General features: G+C 38.8%; 1 protein-coding gene across 2 annotated transcripts in view; it reads left to right on the plus strand.

Annotated features, from left to right (window-relative positions):
• LOC113524735 (anoctamin-1) overlaps positions 1–22,803 on the plus strand; it is a 60,519-nt gene that overhangs the window by 15,496 nt on the left and 22,220 nt on the right. For both annotated transcript variants that reach the window (XM_034305835.2, XM_053235383.1), the window contains exons 4-11: positions 883–981; positions 1,145–1,296; positions 8,900–8,954; positions 9,688–9,739; positions 9,873–9,928; positions 10,277–10,318; positions 11,833–11,897; positions 12,161–12,295. In XM_034305835.2, coding sequence (XP_034161726.2) covers positions 883–981; positions 1,145–1,296; positions 8,900–8,954; positions 9,688–9,739; positions 9,873–9,928; positions 10,277–10,318; positions 11,833–11,897; positions 12,161–12,295 — 656 coding nt within the window. The remainder of the gene's footprint in view (positions 1–882; positions 982–1,144; positions 1,297–8,899; positions 8,955–9,687; positions 9,740–9,872; positions 9,929–10,276; positions 10,319–11,832; positions 11,898–12,160; positions 12,296–22,803) is intronic.

Raw genomic sequence — 22,803 nt, forward strand, 5'->3', positions numbered from 1 at the left:
AAAGAACAGATTACACAAAAGTAGAGATGACAGAAATGTAAGTTTATTGTTTTTGGTTTGAACGAAAGCTTTACAGCTTTTCTGTTTACCACATTTACTATTCAGGGGAAATGCAGCATGAAGTCAGTAGAGCATTATGAGCTTAAAAATGTAGAAATCGCTAATGTGATTTCCTGTCTGCCTTTAAGTGTGTGTGTGTGTGTGTGTGTGTGTAATAACACACAAGCTAATAATTGATAGCTTAGCCCTTCCTTCTAACATCACCACCACTGGTCTCTGCTGATATTACAAACCAGAAATACACTTGATGGACAAAACACTGACTGACTCCACCTCATAGGGATGGGCTTTACGCATCAACAGGAGCCTGCCACTGAACAAAATCAGTAAATAAATAATGCAAGAACTATTAATTTATTTAAACTTTTCTAAATTGTCTCTGCTGAACCTTTCTTTCATGCTTCAAACAAATAAACATATTTTAAATAACATAATAAGCATGATTATTAGCAATTTTCAAATCAATTGTTGTCTGTTTGTTTTGGAAATAAATCAATAGCACATCAGTTTCAGGGAACCAAAAGTGCAACTGATTGAATCAGTGAACAAATCACTGAGCAAATCTGAATGAATTTTTTGTCTGAACAGACTCAAATGACTGGAGCCATGAAATAACTCTGTGACCAGCAGAGATTACAGAGCTCGCAAAATAATCAATTGTCTGTGTCAAATGTCTTGTGTTTTAACAAATTTTCCACATACACATTAAAATGAAATAAATTACAATCAACTATCAGAAAGATTAATCTGAGTTTGGGTTTGATTCTGAATGATTGTTATAGTGAAGTGTTTTATTGTTGGTTTTGTATTGTTCTATTTCAGACTATGATCCCCGGTGTGGGCTTTGTGAAGATTCATGCTCCGTGGCATGTTCTTTGTCGAGAAGCAGAGTTCATGAAGCTGAAGATGCCGACAAAAAAAGTAACTTTTTTTTTTTTTTATGAGACTCTCCTGTATTTTTATAATAATGTCACATCACTTTATTACTCCTTTGTTCTTTCATTATCTGTAATATGATGGTTCCTAAACACAGTTCTATCAGAAAACCCATGCTGAGCAGATAAAGTTTTAAACTGTGTTTAAGGTGTATGAGGTGAAGCATAGCGGAAGCGTCATGGAGAAAATCAACGCGTTCATTTATAAAATGACGGATCCTCTGCACCCGAACGTGGAGGAGAACCGGATAGAGAACGTGAAGCACCTCTCATACCCGTTCTCCAGAGAGAAACAGCACCTGTAAGTGAAACTTTAAACACATGATTACACGTCTGCTTTATCAGAGCAACAATCTTCACACGTCACTTAACCAAAACAGGATTAAATCTTGTGAGGCAGATTTCCCCATTATCTGTCAGTCTGCTGTTTCACCACTGAATTTTAGAGACATTTTCAGTTCCTCATGTCTCTGTCTGGTACAGTACATTATTAACGAATTTAAATTATTACATTATGTACAGTCGGGTCCATAAGTATTTGGACAGTGACACAATTTTCGTAATTTTGCCTCTGTACACCGCCACAATGGATTTGAAAAGAAGCAATCAAGATGTGATTGAAGTGTAGACTTTCAGCTTTAATTCAAGGGGTTTAACAAAATATTGGATTAACAGTTTAGGAACTACAGTCATTTTTATACAGAGTCCCTCCATTTTAACAGGCTCAAAAGTAATTGGACAGTTGACATTTTAAGCGGTTTCATGGCCACTGTGGCCTGTTTCCTCATTATATCATGACAAATTAAGGAGATAAGTTGGAGTTCCAAATGTTGAATTTGCATTTGATAGCTGTTCATGGGAACCCCATTATGCGGTCCAAACAGGTGTTGATGCACAAGAAGGAGGCCATCAATAAGCTCAAAAAACAAAACAGACCTATCAGAAACTAGCAGAAAATTTAGGAGTGGCCAAATCAACATTCTGGTACATTCTTAAAAAGAAGGAATGCATTGGCAAGCTCAGCAACATCAGTTTTTTTTTATTTGTATAGCACTAACAGTGGACATTGTCACAAAACAAATTTACAGAAAAATATAAATTAAGAATATAAATTTTAAATTTATACATTTATAAGTTTATCCCTAATGAGCGAGCCAGAGGTGACGGTGGTGAGGAAAAACTCCCTGAAACGATATGAGGAAGAAACCTTGAGAGGAACCAGACTCAAAAGGGAACTCATCGTCATCTGGGTGTCACCGGATAGTGCCATTGCAAATAATTCCCTTCTATAACTGTGTACTATCTGGTCAAATGTGCAATTGTGTAACCAGCAAATTCATTAGTCTATTTTGTTGAAGTTATCACTGATGGAAACTTGACTGCAAAACTGTGGCAATTCCAGTCCGAAAGCAATCTTAGCAATTGCAGTCCAAAGCCATCTACATGGTTACTAAATGGTACCATCCACAGTAATCTCATTGATCTTTAGGCTGTCCATGTGGGGCTATCCTCAGCAGCAGTGAGTGGTTTCCATGAGATGAGAACTCCAACCAGAAGTGGGGCATCAGAGTGGATCAGGCAGGTTCAGAGAGCAGAAGGGACCAGGATCACTGATATCTCAGGAGTAACATATGTACCTTGACAGAGAGATAGATAGAGAGGGAGAGAAGAGAGAGAGAGAAACACAGATTATTAGGTATGCTTATTGTCATGTGATGGTTTAGGACAATGTACATTGTTTGCACAGTGCAAGCAGGGACTCTGTCAAGACTAGCTTTGACAGCATACCAAAATGCCTGGACGAGCATGGAAAACAATTAAATGGATGATCACAGAATTCTTTCCTTGGTGAAGAAAAAAAACCCTTCACAACATCTAGCCAAATCAAGAACACTCTAAAAGAGACAGGCGTATCATTGTCAAAGTCTACAATCAAGAAACACCTTCATAAATGTAAATACAGAGGGTTTACATCAAGATACATACCACTGGTAACACTCAGGAACAGAAAGGCCAGATTAGACTTTGCTAGAAAACGTGTAAAAAGCCTGCCCAGTTCTGAAATAAGATTCCCTGGACAGGTTTAAACCAAGATTAACTTGTACCAGAATGATGGGAAGAGAAGAGTATGGAGAAGGAAAGAAAGGTCACATGATCCAAAGCATAACACATCATCTATCAAACCTGGTGGAGGCGGGGTAGTGAGGGGCACAACTCAGGGCTGATCACCCTTGACCAAGTTTATTTTTCCAATTGCGCAAAGAGGCCGAACTGTTATGAGTCAATCGATGCTTTCAGATCAGGTCATATCTAGCGTGTGCCTCCACCACACCGATCAGGTGTGCAAGAGACCCATGGGCTAACAACCCTTTGGTTCCCTTCCAACATGCTGAAAAATCTAAAAAGAAGCCTCGAATGGACTGTCATAAATGAAAATGTCCAATGCATGAAAATAGATTATGAGTAAAGGATCTGCGAATATTATAGGTAAACATCCGTGGCCTGTGATCAAACATTGGCAAACAGCAACTTTTGTCAAGAAGAGAAACCAACTGTTGTGAATGCTGTTGAACCCTTCCTGGATGCTAGGATTCCAGATGAGACCGTGAGGATAAATCTGGTGGAGGTATTGCTGTTTACTGCTTGGATGGAATTGGCCTTGCAGATGTCTGGCAGTCTTTGCCTTCAACAGGTCATCACAGAGCCAACCAGAGGAGACCAGATACTTGCTCTAGCTCTTATAGACCTTCCTGCAAAAAGCTACAGTCTCTGCCAGCCTGGGTACATGTGATCACAATCCAGAGACGATAACCCTAGACACTCCTTTTCAACATGACATAAAATACCACAGGAAAGGTTGGAGCTATGCCAAGGCTGATTTCTGGGGTCTAAAAGTTCATCTTTCCTCAGTCAACTGGTCGAATATATGTAACCAGATGGACCCAGAGAATGTTTGCAGTATTGTCACACTTACAATCCTGGAGGCTATGGACCTCTTCATTCCATGAAAAGCAATCATCAAGAAGCCCAGCAACAAAGCTTGGTATGATATCAACTGCAGCCAGAAGGAAACTTCGACTCTTCAACCAGAAGGATGGGTCCACGGCCAGCAAAAAAAGTTTGAACAAGCCAGGCGTGACTACATTAGTGCTGAGAAGCTTGCTGGAATCAACTACAATAGAAAACTGAAAGACCAACTTAGAGACAGCAACATTACCAGCAAAAAGTGGTGGCAGATTGTACCCAGCCTAAGTGGGAGGTCCAGCCAAAACGACATCCCTGTAATGGAGTGAAACAATAGTGTGCATCACTGCCAAGGACAAGTTGGAAGTCTTCTGCAGAACCTTTGCTGAAAAATGAAAACGGTCTTCTAATGCTGTTAATGCCCCAATTCTCGAAAAGGAAACTGAGGCCATGCTGGTTACCATCAGGTTTAGGCCAAAGCTAATTTGCAAAAGCTCCGGAGACTGAACCCAGATAAGGCCACTGGACTCGACAAAATCCCTGCCAGAGTCCTGAAAGTGTGAGCTGCAGAACATGCAACACCATTCTTTCACCTGTTCAACTCTTGCCTCAGGTGTGACAACCCATTTTTCAACTCAATGGAAAGTAGCACAGATGACACCAGTCCACAAACCAGATTCTAAATCGGACCCCATAAATTACCGGCCAATCTCACTGCCTAGTATCATTATTAAGGTAATGGAATTAGTTGTGCATGACCAGCTTCAGAAGAACCCTCTGGAAAGCAACCTGATCTCATGCAGGCAGTTTGGATTCAGACCAGCCCACGGTATGGGTGACCTCCTAAATATTCTCTCCCGGAAGTGAAACCCAACACCTTGACAATGGTGAAGAGGTGGTTGTAGTAGCCCTTGACATCAAAGGAGCCTTTAACAAAGTATAATGGCTTACTGTCCAAACTCAAGGCAAAGGGGATCCAAACAAAGGTCCTTACCTGGATCAACAGCTTCCTCTCTGGAAGATCCATTTGTGTAGCAATTTCAGGGCAGAGTTCTAACACTACGTCAATTAACGCTTCTGTCCCCCAAGGCTCTATCCTAGGCCCTCTGCTATTCTCAGTTTTCATTGATGACATATTAAAGGTTTATGAAAACCAGCTATTCTTATATACTGATGATTCTACCATGTTTGCACCGATCACATCTGCTAAAGTCGTACAGCAGGTACAGACAAGTCTGATTGCTGACTTAGAGAGGATGAAGGACTGGGCTGACAAATGTAAGGTAACATTTGAACCAAGCAAGTGCAAAGCCATAGTTTTCTCCCCCTCAGTTTCATTTTTATATTCATGGTTACATAAGCTACATTTACATGCAGATAAAGTTGCTCGTCTTATGTCACCTGTGTGCTGCCTTATTTCACGAGGTGGGTAAAAAAAGGCACATGAACAACATACAGCCTTTTAAATTTAAATTACTGTTATGGGGCATGGTTTTGACATTCAATTGTGGTATGGTATGCATACAAATAACATGATATCAGTTCAGTTTGTTTAAGCTATATTATGTGCGTGAAGTATCATCATTAGAGAATGGAAATAAGAAAAGATTTACATCATGTTTCTGATGTGAAAAGGGACACTAAAAGTGAGAGTAAGCCTGACAAAGATGACAGCCATCAAAATGCAGCTGTGTTTTTTGCATTTTGGATCACATCTGGATTACATTCTGAGACAGAATGTAAAAGATTTTCTTTAGCATTTTGGATACTGTCATTGGAGAAATGTCAGCTTGGTTCACTGAACACAACAGCCAGTTGGTCCAGGCACTGTGTGCCCTCGACCCTGGGAGCAATGACTTTCTTGTACCTAACCAAAACGGATGCTGAGTTCGCTGTCACTCGACAGTTGTGTATGAACTGAAATCGCTCATTCTAACACGGGTATGTGGACCCTTCTTGATGAACTGCAGCAAGTCTCGGGGACTCTAGCTGCAAATGCAAGCGGTTTACACTGTGCTGAGACACAACTTTTGGGGCATCCACGGCCACCTGTGAAAACTCTTTTTCCACCGTCACTACTGTGTTCACTCAGCGCAGATGGAGCATGTCACACCAGAGGAAAGCACAGCTCATCCAACTGCATTTGAATGTGATCTAACAGCAAAATTCAAGGAGAGAGAATGGCAAGGCCAGTTACTCAGGAGATTCAATGCGAAATCAAGGAGATTGCAGCTCTTCTAAAAAGGTAGGATGTCTATCATTACACTGTGCATAGAAGCAGAAACCTTGTTAGTTCGTTTGCCTGGTTACTGTCAGGTTACTCTTGTGACATCTTTATTGTGTTGCATTTGCACAGGGAGTGTATTAGGGAGTGTTGCATTCAAAAATCTGTGGATATTGTTGGTGTAAAGTTGAGCCCCCTTGACACTTTCTCTTGCCCCCTCAGTCATTTCGTCCTGCAGCCTGGCCTGAGTCAGTCTCTTCCTTGGAAGATGTCAGCTAACTCTTCATTATCACCTAGATGTCCTGGGGCTTACACTTGACAGCAATCTACGATGGGATAGGCACATTTCAAACATCATAAACAAGGCTAGGCAAAAGCTTGTTGCCCTTAGAAAGGTCAGCAATAAACTAGATATTCCTGGGAGAGTATGTGTATACAAATCACAGGTTCAGAGTATCATGGAATAGTAACAGAATAAAATGGAATAAACGGAATAAAACGGACCAGCATCCACTTATCTCAAAGCACTTATCACACCTCGAGCGCCACCACGCTCCCTCCGATCCTCTAGCACTGCTCGACTGATCCCTCCATCTCTCAGGGTACAAGGAAGGCATGCATCGAGACTCTTCTCTGTTCTGGCACCAAGGTGGTGGAATGAACTTCCCCTAGATGTCTGAACAGCTGAGTCACTGGCAGTCTTCAAACGATGTCTAAAGACGTACCTCTTCATAAAATACTTAAATTAGCACTTTCACAAAAAAAAAAAAAAAATAAATAAATAAATCACCTCTCCAACAGAGTTTTGGACTGATGGTATTCCTAGTTTGTGACCTAGCGAGCCAATATCAGAATGTACTTTTGATAGACTTCAAAGCACTATTGTAAGTCGCTCTGGATAAGGGCGTCTGCCAAACGCCATAAATGTAAAATGTAAATGTAAATGGAATATGCATCACTTTCTTGGATAGGTGCCTCCGCAGTATGGCAACTCTGGATAACATCCAAAGGAAAGCAGTTGAAATCATAGGTCCTTCACAAGAGAGTTATTTTATGCAAAGCCTTCCTGGCCCTTAGTGGGCTGTTGGGACACTCCTTCTAGGGGTATATATGAGGTATATGGGGGTGGGGGCAATGCCTCTGTCTGCTCTCTATAAGATGCACTCTGGGGCTGTTTACACGACAATGTTTTCAGCCAAAAACGGGAAACTTTTTATGTGTTTTGCCTGTTCGCTTAGAAGACAACGGTGTTTTGGGGACTGAAAACGCATATTTTTAAAAACGGATTTTAAAGTGCAAGTTTTTGAAAACGCCGACGTTATCGTCTCCATGTAAACACCTAATACGGGAATGGTGACGTCATGCGTGTGCGTAGTACGTGTTCGGTATGTAGACATGCGCAGTACGTGTCTGTTGTAAAGGCAAGCGCGAACAAACATACACAACAATGGTGGAGAACATGGTAGTGTTGTTGCTGCTCAAGAGTTTGCTAATGCTTCTTCAGCAAAGTGTGGATTTACTTCACCAATATTACATCCAACTAACAAGGTGACAGCGCCAACTACTGGCCTGGCATACGTAATACAGCGTTTTTGGCCGTTATCGCGGATATGTGTAAATGCAAATCGTTTTGAAAACGTTGTCGTGTATACGTGAAACTTTTTGAAAACGAAAGAGAAAAACTTTTCAGTTTTTGACTACATTGTTGTCGTGTAAACGTAGCCTTAGGCCATTGCCCCTAGACTTGAAGGCATTGCCCCCAACCCCATATACCTCATGCCTACCCCTAGAGGGAGTGTCCCAACAGCCCACTAAGGGCCAGGACCCATCAGGTTGATAGATACTTTCTCCTGATGTTGTTGGGTGCGCGTCTTTTGGCAATTTACAGGCTTTTAAAACTCGAGCACATTGCTACTTGGTAAATCAGCATGTTTAACTGAGCTGCTGTGAACCATTTGATTTGCCTCCCATGGCTCCTTTTTGTGAGTCTGCTGGCCTATTGATGATGTGACTGCTGATAGAAGTAGAAGGATGAATTCTGAAGGGTATAGAGCTATACTTTCTGCTCAGATTCACTGAAATGCTGCAAAACTGATAGGATGGTGTTTCACAGCACAGATGGATAATGACCCAAAACTTACTGCAAAAGCAACCAAAGAGCTTCTTAAGGCAAAGAAATAGAATGTTCTTAAATGGCTGAGTCAGTCACCTGACCTCGACCCAACTGAGCTGCTTTTCACTTACTGAAGACAAAACTGAATGCAGAAAGAAACAAGCAGCAACTGAAGGAGGCTGCAGTAAAGACCTGGCAAAGCATCGAGAGGAAACTCAGAATCTGGTCATGTGGATTACATGTGGGTTACAGACTTCAGTCATTAATCCTAATTTTTATGATTGTTAGTTTGTCTGATTACTTTTGAGCCTGTGAAAATGGAGGGACTGTGTAAAAAACAAAAAAAGGCTGTAATTCCTAAATGGTTAATGCAATATTTTTGTTAAACCCTTGAATTAAAGCTGAGAGTCTACACTTCAATCACATCTTGACTGCTTCAAATCCATTGTGGTGGTGTACAGAGGCAAAATCATGAAAATTTGTCTCACTGTCCAAATACTTATGGACCCCACTGTACATAATTTAATAATTTAAATTAGTTAATAATGTGTTTAATGTGATCAGTTTTAAAAGCAGAGTAAAAGTAACTTGACTTTTTTACAGGTTTGATTTGTTGGACAGGGATTCGTTTTTTGACAGCAAGACAAGAAGTTCAATAGTAAGTACAATCATTGTCTTCTATCCAAAAATGCTGTATTTTTGTTGCTCTGTTTTAACAGGAAAAGTTTTCTCTTAAATGTTATTTACTGACGAGAATAATATAATTTATACATACTACTGTTAAAGCAGATTTTATTCAACACTCATTTTATTCAGATTTATTCAGTGTAAATTAAATTCATATAAATCCAACTCTGAAGGTGACTAATTCCACTAGGATGATGTGGAGCTGCTCATAGATACAGGTAGAGAAATGAGAACAAATATGACATTTAATAGAAAAAAATGCACAAAAGAAATCATTGTCTTAACATTTATAATTATATAATTTGTATCGAAGGCATTCTAAAACTTTTGAACACTGAAACAAAGCGAACTGTCTGTTTTTAACATGTTCACAATGCTAATCGTGTTTTATAGTTAGACATTTAACTGAATTTTTTATTCCAAACTCTCCCATTTATGTAATGTGATATTTATACAGTTTAAATGGTTATGTTTATTATACAGCATAAAACAATGTGACACTGTGATATTAACATCTGATATATTATTAACATCTTTTTGAGTAAAACTCAGCAAAAACAAATATGTAATTATTGCATCATGAAAATGTCTTTAAGTGTTGAGCTTTTGCCATCTTGCTCTCTTCTACTGTCAAAAATATTTAATGAGTAAAATGAATTTTTTTTTAACTTATGTTTTCTTTATTTTTATCTGCTTTATTGCAGGTGTTTGAGGTTTTGAAGAGGACAAAATGCACAAAGTCGCAGTTCAGTATGGGTGAGAGTGTCTGGTCGTCATTTAGACTGTGCCATAAACACTGCTTTATTGTTAAATGCTGTGTTTAAAAATGTTTACCTCACTACTGGAATGGCTGAGTGATGAATATCAGTGTGACTGTGATTTTTATTAGGAATAACGAGTCTTTTGGGCAGCGGTGCATATCTGGCTGCATATCCACTACACGACGTGAGTCTGATTCACAAACACCTAATCTGACAAATATCTTGTGTGGTATGTGTGTGTGTGTCTGTGTGTTTCAAAGAATGGATTATTTTGTCTCTGAATGCTCACAAACTCATTCCCTGAAATTCAGTGGTATTAACACACAGTTACTGTGAAGCAGTAAATCACACTGCAGGTGATCAATTAAACTATTTTGCATTGATTCCGCACACTATTTTACACTTTAATATAGAAACACCTCAAATGACATTAACACAATCAGATAAAACAGACAAGGCAAACCTTAGTTTGATTAGTTAATAATATGTGTGTGTGTATAAGGTTCATGATTCAGTGTGTTTTTCCTTGCAGGGTGATGTAGATGGAGAAAATGCACAACCAAATGACAGGAAGGTGAGTAATGAAAACACACATTTATTGCTATTAATTCCCTAAATTATTTATATTTCCTAGATTAGACATTATATTAATTATAATATTATAATTATAATATTATAATATTATAATATTAGTGCATTATTATCAGTGAATCTTGATGTATTGATTATTATAGATTATAGATTAATGAATAATACTGAATAATATTGACATGGGTTGTGTTGTGTTGTGTATTTTATTATTTAGAATCATAATTGTACTTTGTTGGCCAAGTACACTAGTATATACAAGGAATTTGACTCAGTTACTTAACCCCCACTTTAACCCTCACTTTAACCCCCACTGTCCTTACAGACATTAAACATTAGAGTCACATAAAAATAGAGACAAGGACAACACTGCAATATAACACGTGCTATGAAGTGGATGCTATATACATCTCCTGCACTGTGAGTGACATAGTCATCATTTTTGTGAGTCAGTTAAGTCTGATCACATGAAAGAAGCTTTTCCGGTGTCTGGTGGTTTAGACGCGCATTGATCTGAAGCACATTGATCTGAAGCACCTGCTGGAGGGAAGGAGTGGTCAGGGGGAGAGGGCCTGGTCTTTACAAATCTGCTGTAGAAATTGTACAGGCCAATGGCCAGTTATAGTTGGAGGTATGATTTATTGCAGTTGGGGATACACTGAAGGCCCTTCCACACTGATGCAGGATCCATGACTGAGAATTTCTCCTTCAGCTTTTCAGAGAAGGTTCTATTGGCTGTTCTAATTCCCCTACTCAGTGCATTCTGTGTCTAAGTTTACAGAGTCCCGTTTGTCTGCAGTCCAGCCGGTGCAGTCAAAACAAGTCTGTAGCCTGTCCTCGCCCTGGTCCTTTTATTGCTTGTGCTGACTACAGGCTTAGCAGATTTTAGTTTCTGGCCGTAGGTTGGAATAAGATGGGTCTGGGAGTGATCAGAGCATCAAATGCCAATTCAAGGACAGCTCTGTGTCATGATGCACTCTATGGAGGTGAAATGCCAGTACAGCACGCTGTCTGGAGTGCAAGGATTGAGCCACGTTTCAGTAAAACAGAGAGAAGAGCAGAGAGTGAAAAGTCTTTATGGAGCTTAGCTAGATGTATGCCTTGATGTATTTTGACACACAAAAGCCACAGCATCTGGGCTGCACCAGTGCGCCTGCTTGCTCCTCATGTCGGCATCTAATTTTTCTGCATAGAATTGCAGCTCCTCTGATCAGAATGGTTAAAAACCTCACAAAAGATGAGACATCCAAATGCAAGTCAGAAGGCATTGATGTCAGATGGGTCTCTAGTGTATGTAATCATAAAATGCTGACCAGCAACAGGACAGACAAACAAAAACAAATATAGCACAAGAAAGCACACAACCAATTTTTTTTATAAAACACTTTACAAGGCCATTAACAGTAAAATATGTAATATATTAACAATAATGAACCTAATAATTTATATTCTGTAATTACTGTGTGCGCACTTGTGTGTGTGCGCGTGTGTGTATTTCAGCTGCTGTATGAGGAGTGGGCGAGTTACAGTGTTTTTTATAAATACCAACCCATTGGCCTGATCAGGTAATAAAGTATAATTAATTACATAATTATTATTATTGTTATTATTATTGTAATTAAATAATTTTTATATTTATATATTATTATATTATTTATATAGGAATGTGTGTTTTTGAGTCCCTGTATGGAAAATGTAATTTATTAGCATTCATATATGCATATACTGTATATTCATGCAACTTTACGTGACACATTGATCTGTCCCACTCACAGACACGCCCATCTGTTCCATTCATAACCACACCCATCTGCCCTTTTCCCTACAGGAAGTACTTTGGGGAGAAGATCGGTCTGTACTTTGCCTGGCTGGGAGTTTACACTCAGATGCTGATTCCTGCCTCTCTGGTGGGAGTGTTTGTGTTTCTGTATGGCTGCGTTACCGTTGATGACGACATCCCCAGGTCAGAGTTAATATAATTATATCCCTTAAACACTAAAATTAATGACATCTCTTAAACACCAACACCAACACTAATGAAGTCCTTCAAATACTAGCACTTATTCAATACAATTTTATTTATATCATGAATTTGTATTTTTGTAAAACTGCTTTGTGACATTGTCCATTGTTAAAAGTGCTATACAAATAAAATTGAATTGAATTGAATTGAATAGTGCTTTTAACAGTGGACAGTGTCACAAAGCAGTCTTACAGAAATCCGCGTATGGATTTAGATTTAGATTCTTAATGAGCAAGCCAGAAGCAAGAGTGGCAAGGAAAAACTCTGAGACGACATGAGATAGAAACCTTCAGAGGAACCAGTCTCAAAAGGGAACCCATCCTCTTCTTGGTGACACCAAATAATGCGATTATAAATCATTACTCATCCACAACTATATGCTATAGAGTCAAACAGTATTGAGCATGTTGAAATGATCTTCAGAGCATCAGAGTCTTAAGAGACTTAAGTTTTATGAGCACCAGAGACATAAAGTGGTAAACCCCCAGTCTCACACATTCACTCAGGTTTACTGACCGTGAAGGTGACAGCATCCAGCCATTCCAGTTTACCAAAACTCTCTGCTCTCTGCTGTACTCTTCATCATTCTAGGTACTAATAAAGAGCCTACATCTTTTGGTCAAAGCAGGAGTAGCAGATCATTAAAGACCAAAAATTCAGACTATTCAGTGCTTTATAAGTCATTAGTAGTATTTTATAATCAATACAAAATTTGATTGGGAGCCAATGCAGTGTGGATAAGATAGGGGTGATGTGATCAAATTTTCTGGTTATAGTAAGAACTATGGCTGCTGCATTCTGGACTAACTGGAGCTTGTTTATGCTCCTATTGGAGCATCCAGACAGTAAGGCATTACAATAATCCAACCAAAAGGTAACAAAAGCATGAACTAGTTTTTCTGCATCATGTAGTGACATCTTAGCTAAGCAACATTTCTGAGATGATGAACTATTGATGTTCCTTTAACACTAACACTAAGATGTCCCTTAAACATGAACAGTAATAATAGTTATAGCATTCACTGTGGACTGTGATTTTGTTTGGGTGTTCTTATTATCACCATGTCATTCTCTGTTTCTCTTTATTCTATTTGTCTATCATTCTTTCTTTTTCATGTATCATGTGGAACATCTGAGAGACAAGTTAGTTCCCACTATCACTTATGTTTTAGCCATGATAAACAGTCGTTCCCTCACCAGCCTATCCTTCTCTCTCTCTCTCTCTCTCTCTCTCTCTCAAGTTCAGGTTCAGGTTCAACAATGCTTTATTAGCACAAAGTTTTTTTTGATTATATATAGGTACATTATTGCCAAAGCAGATATCACAGGAACAATTTAAGGTTAATACAAGGTTAATATAATAATATGAAATACAAAGAGAGAGGAAGAAAATAATATTTATCAAACAGGTAGTAGTGACATATAACAAAGAATAACAGGGAAATAATCTCTTTAAAAATACAAATATTTGTAATTTTTGTCTCATGGGTTGCCCCTAAGATAATGGCAGCATGCCACAAATTTGGCTGCTGGTAAAATTATTTCACTTTTCACCCCCAGTATATACAAGAGTTTATTAGTGTAAGTGCACTGGCAAAATGTATTTCTGCTTGTAGTCAATATAGAAAAGTGTGTTAGGAAGTGTAGCTCTATCTCCACCTCTCCCATGTGACAGTGAGAGCACAGCCGCTCGTCTCTGGGCAGCCAGGTCTTTCTGTAGTGGTCCCTTTTTATGGCCAGGCTGTGTTCACTGAGTTCCTACATCCTCTTAGGGCTTTTCTGAGCTTCCTGTCTCAGAGAGTAGTGAGATATGGAGCTGTGGTGTATGTTTAAGGGCCAGACAACGTTGAAGTTTTGTGATTTGGTTATTTCTTTCCAGTGGGTGATGTATTTCTCTTTTTGGTCATTTATAATTTGATTGGGGTTAATTTTAGTCATTAATGTGTGACCAGTAACCTTTTTCTTGCTCTCTCTCTGTCTCTCTCTATCTCTCTCTGTCTGTCTCTCCCCTCTCTCTCTGTCTTTCTCTCTTTCAGATTTTTCAGGCTCAGGTTTAATTACACTAAATTTTCATAAGTTTGATGTGATCTTTGTGTGGATAAGTAGAAATCTGTGCAGAGATACAGGAAGTGGTTTTTGGAAAAAAAAGTGCAGAACATCTCTGGATGTTGTCAGAGGCAAGATATTATGATACACAACCTAAGTAGTGTGTGAGTGTGCATGTGTATGCATCTCTGTGTATCTGCTGTGTGTCATTTAGCTCTTACATACAGGCAGATATAATAAACTATAAAAAGGCACAAAGTAGAAAATCCAAACATCCCAGTTCATCACAACACTCTATGTCCATGAATCCTACAGACCTGCTCCTTTACCTAAGAAAAAACTATTCACAAAAGGTTTGACTAAACAAATATGTTTTCAGCCTAGACTTAAACACTGAGACTATGTCTGACCCCCGAACACTAATTGGAAGGGTGTTCCATAACTTTGGGGCTTTGTAAGAGAAAGCTCTACCCCAGCTGTAGCCTTCACTATTCAAGATACCAACAAAGAGCCTGCGCCTTTTGATCAATGTAGGTGTGGCAGATCATAACAGACCAGAAGTTCAATCAGGTACTGCAGCATGAGACTATTGCACCTATTGCTTTATGGCTCAATAGTACTTCATAGCAAAAGTATTTTATAATCAATGTGAAATGGTGGGGGTCATAAGGACTCTCGCTGCTGCATTCTGGACTAACTGGAGCTTGTTTATGCTCCTACTGGAACATCCAGACAGTAAGGCATTAATCCAACTTAGAGATAAGAAAAGCATGAACTACATTGCATTCAGAAAGTATTCAGATGCTTTCATTTTTTCACATTTTGTTATGTTGCAGCCTTATGCTAAAATGCTTATAAATTTTTATTTCTTCACATGATTCCACACTTCATACCCCATAATGATTTTACCTTAGTATGCATAGAGAAGCCACCATTTATATCTATAAACTGATAATGATCAGTCAGATAAGACCCGAACCAGGAGAAGGCTGTTACCTTAACGCCTTTCTAGTCTATCGAGGAGAATAGCATGATCAATGGTATCAAAAGCTGCACTAAGGTCAAGCAGCACAAGCAAGGAGACACAACCCTGATCAGAGGCCAGTAGTAGGTCATTTACCACTTTAACCAGCGCTGTCTCTGTGCTATGATGAGGCCTAAGTCCTGACTGATACATTTCATGAATGTTATTCCTATGTAAATATGAGCACAGCTGCTATAGTTAGACAGCTGACAGGGGTCAAGGTCAGGTTTTTTAATTAGAGATTTGATAACTGCTAGTTTAAAAGATTTAGGTATGTAGCCAATGCTAAGGGAAGAATTGATTATCTTTAAAATAGGTTTGATTGTTTCTGGAATTATCTGTTTGAAGAAAAATGTAGGTAAGGGATCTAGTACACAAGTTGATGATTTTGATGAGGAAATTAGTGAAATTAGTTTGGTCTTTCGAAGGGGAGTAAACATTCTATTCGCTGATCTGATATAGTTATATTGTTATGTACAGGGTTAGTTATCAAATTTATAGTCTGAATTTTTTGCCTGATATTTTCAATTTTGTCAAAATTCATGAGGTCATTGCTACTACATATTGAGGGTGTGCATGCTACTGTGGTGGTCTTATTCCTAGTTAATTTTGCTACGGTGTTAAATAAGAATCTAGGATCTTTTTTATTACATATACAGCATTTAGCAGGTGCCCTTATCCAGGGCCCAGCAGTGGCAGCTTGGTGGTGCTGGGATTCGAACTCATGATCTTCTGAACTCTTCTCTGAATACGAGCCATAAAACTAAACCATGAATTTGAGTCAATATTTCTCTCTCTCTCACACACACACACTCACTCTCTCTCTCTCTCTCTCTCTCTCTCTCTCTCTCTCTCTCTCTCTCTCTCTCTCTCTCTCTCTCTCTCTCTTTCTCTCTCTCTCTCACACACACACACACACACACACACACACACACACACACAAAAATTTCAGATCAACAAGCTTTATTGGTATCTTGGCTATTACTGTTATCAACAAACATATTAGTTATAACACTGAGTGTCCGTATGGAAACATGGAGGTGAGAGGATAGAAATGAAGTGTTAGTACAAATAGTGGCAATTTTAAAGAAGTCATATAAAAACCAAACAGAAGACAAACAGGGCTGTGTGTGTGTGTGTGTTTGAATTTGTTACACTCCGTTAGAAAGTGCAGCTCTGTCTCCACTGTATTACTGCTGCACTCTGTGCACTCTCTGCTCTGTAGGGAGCCATGGTTACTTATAGCGGCCCGTCTCGATGGTCACTGTGTGTGTGTGAGTTTGTACTTATAGTGGCCGGTATGAATGGTCAGTGTGTGTGTGTGTGTGTGTGTGAGTGAGTTTGTAGTTATAGCGGCCCGTCTTGATGGAAATTGTGTGTGTGGTGAGTCTGTACTTATAGCAGTCTGTCTTGATGGTCAGTGTCTGTGCGCTGAGTCTATTCTTTGCACACAGCATGGCTCTGTGTTGGCACTCAGGTAGTCAGCTACAGTGTACTGTCCATTTAGGGCAATATAGCACTGCGTTTTGCTCTGTGCTTGTGTTTGGGTGTTCCAGTGGGTGATTTCGATGGGTAGTTTTGTTTTTGTAGTGTTGCAATTTGGTGAGTTCTGATTGTTCATTTGTCTGGCTGTTCCTGATGTAGAACTGTGTTAGTGTTCTCTCTGTCTCTGTCTGTCTTTCTTTCTCTCTCTCTCTCTCTCTCTCTCTCTCTCTCTCTCTCTTGCGTGCACACTCTCTTTCCCGTTTCTGTCTGTCTCTAATCAACATGAACAGGGAGCTTCAGTTGTCACGTCTCAAAATAACACATTAGCACACAGACGTGTTTCTCGTTATTGTTCTATGTGAGCAGGCCGTCATTCACACTCTCACGAACCTCCTGCAGTGCGTACTGTTTACATGGCAACTGTGTGTGTGTGTGTGTATGTGTGTGTGTGATTAGTCAGGACACCCCGGCCGTATTCACACCGCCTCAACACAAAAACACACATGGCAGGTAGAGAGAACAATTACAAAACACTTTAGTGTTGGTTACACAATGAAAAACACACACATACGTACATACAGTATATAGTGTGTGAGTGGTATATATGTGTATACATACAGTATATATATCTATGTAAATAGTACACTTTGCAGGAGGTTGGTGAGAGTGTGAACCTGTTCATGCAGAACAATAATGAGCTGTGTGTGTGTGTGTGTATATATCTATATCTATCTATCTATACATATATATATATATATATATATATATATATATATATATATATATATATATATATATATAATATTTTGTATGCTGTGCATACAAGATGGTCCAAAAATCTCTTAGAACTAGAAATGTTCTACAAGGAAGTGTGGGTGAAATTTCATTAAACAAGAATAGAAAGACTAAGTATTGACTTACTAGGGTGTCCAAACTTTTCAACATGCAAAACTTATAGACTGTTATACTGCTATAGACAGTTGTAGATAGTTATAGACTCAAAGATGGTTAGGTTTTTATAGATGGTTAATACACTCTTATAGGCTCTTATAGAAGGTCATAAACTGTTATAGGCTCTTTATAGATTGTCATAGACTTTTATAGACTGTTATAGGCTTTTATAGATGGTCATAGACTTTTCATACTTACTTTATATTATGTTGTTTTTTCAGATAGCCTTTAAGAATGCCTTTGACAAAAGAAGAACATACTGAAATCATTCTCATGGGAAACAGTCTCAAGGTTGCAATGAACATGCCATTACATGCATGACACCAGACGTGGTAACACAAGTTCATCATGCGTGAGAGAGTTGACTCTGTGTGTTCTGACAAAGAAATGGATGTTTTGTAAATAAAGTTATAGTTTGTTAAAAGCGTTCATTTCCCCTATGTATGGAGACTTTTGGGACACCCTGTAGATGGTCATAGAATGTTATAGGCTCTTATAGATGGTCATACAGTACTGTGCAAAAGTCTTAGGCACCCTATTTTATTTAGTACAAACTTTGTTATAGATGTTTATTTTCTGACTTCTACATTCAGTACAAAAACATTTTAGATTCTAAAAATTAGTTTTCCAGCACAAAATTAAATGTCTCAGAAAAATGTTTGTATGTCAGTAAAGAAAGCAGCAGATTCCATAAGAGACACTTTTCAGATAAAAACATAATGAAGGCTGCTGGGTTTCGCTGCAGAAATAAGAAGCGAGTCAAAGTCTCGTGGAAAAGAAGAACTGTGGCTGCTTCTGCAAGATGCTCAGTAACACTTACAGCTCATTTCCTTATAAAACTGCACACACTGCACCTGAGATACTGTTTTTTTACAGCGAAGGATCGTCACACCAAATGCTGACTTTGTTTCATTTATTACTGTTTAGTGCTTTTACTACATTTAATTTCATTATTTTTGAAGGCATCTTTGCTCTACAGCATTTCTTTGCATGTGTGTAAGACTTTTGCACAGTACTGTAGATATCTGTCGGTTTTTATAAATTGTTGTTGATAGGCAGTTAGTAGACAGTATAGACTCTAACAGAAACTTACAGAATGGTAACAGTGATTCTAGACTGTTATAGACTGTTATATAAAATTACAGGGCCTTATGCACTCTGAGAAATGCTTAGAAAAGTGATTAAGTTATAGACAGTTACAGATGGTTATGGACAGTCATAGTTACAGTCTGTTATAGACCATTACAAACAGTTATAGACTGCTATAGAAGTTCTAGATGGTTACAGACTCTTATAGGCAGTTGTATATTCTTGTAGATGTCACTGTGAGATGATTCGCATTTAATGCACTGTGCATGTGTGTGTGTGTAGGTGTGTCTGTGTGTGTATACACACACACACACATACTCGCACATAGGATTGCCATTTCTTTGTAAACACACACAGAGTCGTCTCTCCCATGCATGATTTGGGACACCCCTCCAAATCATTGAATTCAGGTCTTCCAATCACTTCCATGGCCACAGGTGTATAAAATCAAGCATCTAGGCATGCAGACTGCTCCTGCAAACATTTGTGAAAGAATGCGTCGCTCTCATGAGCTCAATGAATTCAAGCGTGGTACCGTGATAGGTTGCCACCTGTGCAATAAGTCCATTCATGAAATTTCCTCACTACAAAGCAGTGCACAAAGCAAGGCCCATGAAGACATGGATGAATGAGTTTGATGTGGAGGAACTTGACTGGCCTGCACAGAGTCCTGACCTCAACCCAATAGAACACTTTCGGGATGAATTAGAGCGGAGACTGCGAGCCAGGCCTTCTCGTCCAACATCAGTGCCTGACCTCACAAATGCACTTCTAGAAGAATGGTCAAAAATTCCCATAAACACACTCCTAAACCTTGTGGAAAGCCTTCCCAGAAGAGTTGAAGCTGTTATAGCTGCAAAGGGTGGGACAACTCCATATTAAACCCTAAGGATTAAGAATGGAATGTCATTAAAGTTCATGTGCATGTAAAGGCAGACTTTGATGAACTTGTGTTACCACGTCTGGGGTCATGCATGTAATGGCATGTTCATTGAAACCTTGCGACGGTTTCCCAAACCAGCCATGAGAATGATTTCAGTATGTTCTTCTTTTGTCAAAGGCATTCTTAAAGGCTATTTGAAAAAACAATCTAATATAAAGTAAGTATGAAAAGTCTATGACCATCTATAAAAGCCTATTACAGTCTATGATAAGAACCTACAACAGTCTATGACAATCTATAAGCGCCTCAAAATCCACCATGAACTGTTCAGTATACACAAGCTGATGCTTTTGGTAATGCCCTCACAGTCCCTGACTTGAACATCACTAAAAATCTGTGTGTAGATCTTAAATATGCTGTGCATACAAGATGGTCCAAAAAATCTCGCAGAACTAGAAATGTTCTGCAAGGAAAAGTGGGTGAAAATTCATTAAACAACAATAGAAAGACTCCTAGCTGACTACAAAAAAAAGTTTATAAGGTCTGATATCTGGCAAAGGGGGGCATTACTTAGTACTGACTTAGTAGGGTGTCCAAACTTTTCAACATACAAAACTTATAGACTGTTAGACTGCTATAGACAGTTGTAGATAGTTATAGACTCAAAGATGGTTAGACTTTTATACAGTTAGATCTGGAAGTATTTGGACAATGACAGTGTTTTTGTGATTTTGCCTTTATACACCACCACAATAGATTTGAAATAAAACAATCAAGATGTGATGGAAGTGTAGACTTTCAGCTTTATTTTTAAGAGGTTCCACAAAAATATGGCATTTACCATTTAGGAATTACAGCAATTTTCAGCAAAGTACTTCCATTTTCAGGGGCTCAAAGGTATTTGGACAAAGTGACATAATTGTAAATATAACCATAATTTTAATACTTGGATGAAAAGTCTGGAGCCCATGTTCTCAAAACTCAGATTCTGAGTTTCCTCCCTGGAGATGCTTTGCCAGACCTTCACTGCAGCCACCTTCAGTTGCTGCTTGTTTGTGGGTCTTTCTGCCTTCAGTCTTGTCTTCAGTAAGTGAAAAGCAGCTCTATTGAGTTGAGATCAGGCGATTGATGTGGCCATCGAAGAATATTCCATTTCTTCAGAAAGTCTTGAGTTGCTTTCGCAGTATGTTTAGCGGCATTATCCACCTGCACTGTGAAGCGGCGTCCTGTCAGTTTTGTAGCATTTGGCTGAATGTGAGCAGAGAGTATAGCTCTATACACCTCAGAATTCATCTTACTACTTCTATCAGCAGTCACATCATCAATAAACACCAGTGAGCCCGTTCCATTGGCAGCCATACATGCCCATGCCATAACACTGCCTCCACCATGTTTGACACATGATGTGGTATACTTTGGATCATGAGCTATTCCTTTCTTTCACCATACTTTTCACCATACTCTTCCCATCATTCTGGTACAAGTTAATCTTGGTTTCATCTGTCCAAAGAATCTTATTCCAGAACATGGGAGGCTTTTTTAGATGTTTTCTGGCAAAGTCTAATCTGGCTTTCCTGTTCTTGAATGTTACCAGTGGTTTGCACCTTGTTGTAAACCCTCTGTATTTACATTCATGAAGGCGTCTCTTGATTGTAGATTTTGACAGACACACCTACCTTCTTCAGAGTATTCTTGACTTCTGTTGATGTTGTGAAGGGGTTTTTCTTCACCAAGGAAAGGATTCTCCACCACTTTAGTTGTCTTCCGTGGTCTTCCAGGCCTTTTGATGTTGTTGAGCTCACCAGTGTTTACTTTCTTTTTAAGAATGTACCCAACTGTTGATTTGGCTACTGTTTTTTCAGCCTAATGATGGCCTCCTTCACTTGCATTGAGATCTCCTTGGACTTCATATTGGTAGCTCCAGTCGAACAGCTGCCAAATGCCAACTCAATACCTGATATCAACTCCAGACCTTTTATCTGCTTCATTTGTCTTGAAGTAACGAGGGAATGGACCGCACCTGGTCAATTAACTTCTTGTCAGTCAATTGTCCAAATACCTTTGAGCCCCTGAAAATGGAGGTACTTTGCTGAAAATGGCTGTAATTCCTAAACGGTAAATGCCATATTTTTGTGGAACCTCTTAAAACAACGCTGAAAGTCTACACTTCCATCACATCTTGATTGTTTTATTTCAAATCCATTGTGGTGGTGTATAAAGGCAAAATCACAAAAACTCTGTCATTGTCCAGATACTTCCAGACCTGACTGTAGATAGTTATACACTCTTACAGGCTCTTACAGATGCTCATAGACTGTTATATGTTCTTATAGATGGTCATAGACTGTTGAAGGTTCTTATCATAGACTGTTATAGGCTTTTATAGATGGTCATAGACTTTTCATACTTACTTTATATTAGATTGTTTTTTCAGATAGCCTTTAAGAATGCCTTTGACAAAAGAAGAACATACTGAAATCATTCTCATGGGAAACAGTCTCAAGGTTTCAATGAACATGCCATTACATGCATGACACCAGACGTGGTAACACAAGTTCATCATGCGTGAGAGAGTTGACTCTGTGTGTGCTGACAAAGAAATGACAATCATGTAGAGGATGTTTTGTAAATAAAGTTATATTTTGCTAAAAAGTGTTCATTTCCCCCATGTATGGAGACTTTTGGGACACCCTGTAGATGGTCATAGAATGTTATAGGTTCTTATAGATGGTCATAGATATCTGTAGGTTTTTATAAATTGTTGTTGATAGGCAGTTAGTAGACAGTATAGACTCTAACAGAAACTTACAGAATGGTAACAGTGATTCTAGACTGTTATAGACTGTTATATAAAATTACAGGGCATTATGCACTCTGAGAAATGCTTAGAAAAGAGATTAAGTTATAGACTGTTATAGATGGTTATGGATTGTTATAAAGAGTTGTACATGGCTATAGACTGTTATAGAC

Source organism: Pangasianodon hypophthalmus, chromosome 7 (genome assembly GCF_027358585.1).
Source record: "Pangasianodon hypophthalmus isolate fPanHyp1 chromosome 7, fPanHyp1.pri, whole genome shotgun sequence".
Taxonomy (NCBI): Eukaryota; Metazoa; Chordata; class Actinopteri; order Siluriformes; family Pangasiidae; genus Pangasianodon; species Pangasianodon hypophthalmus.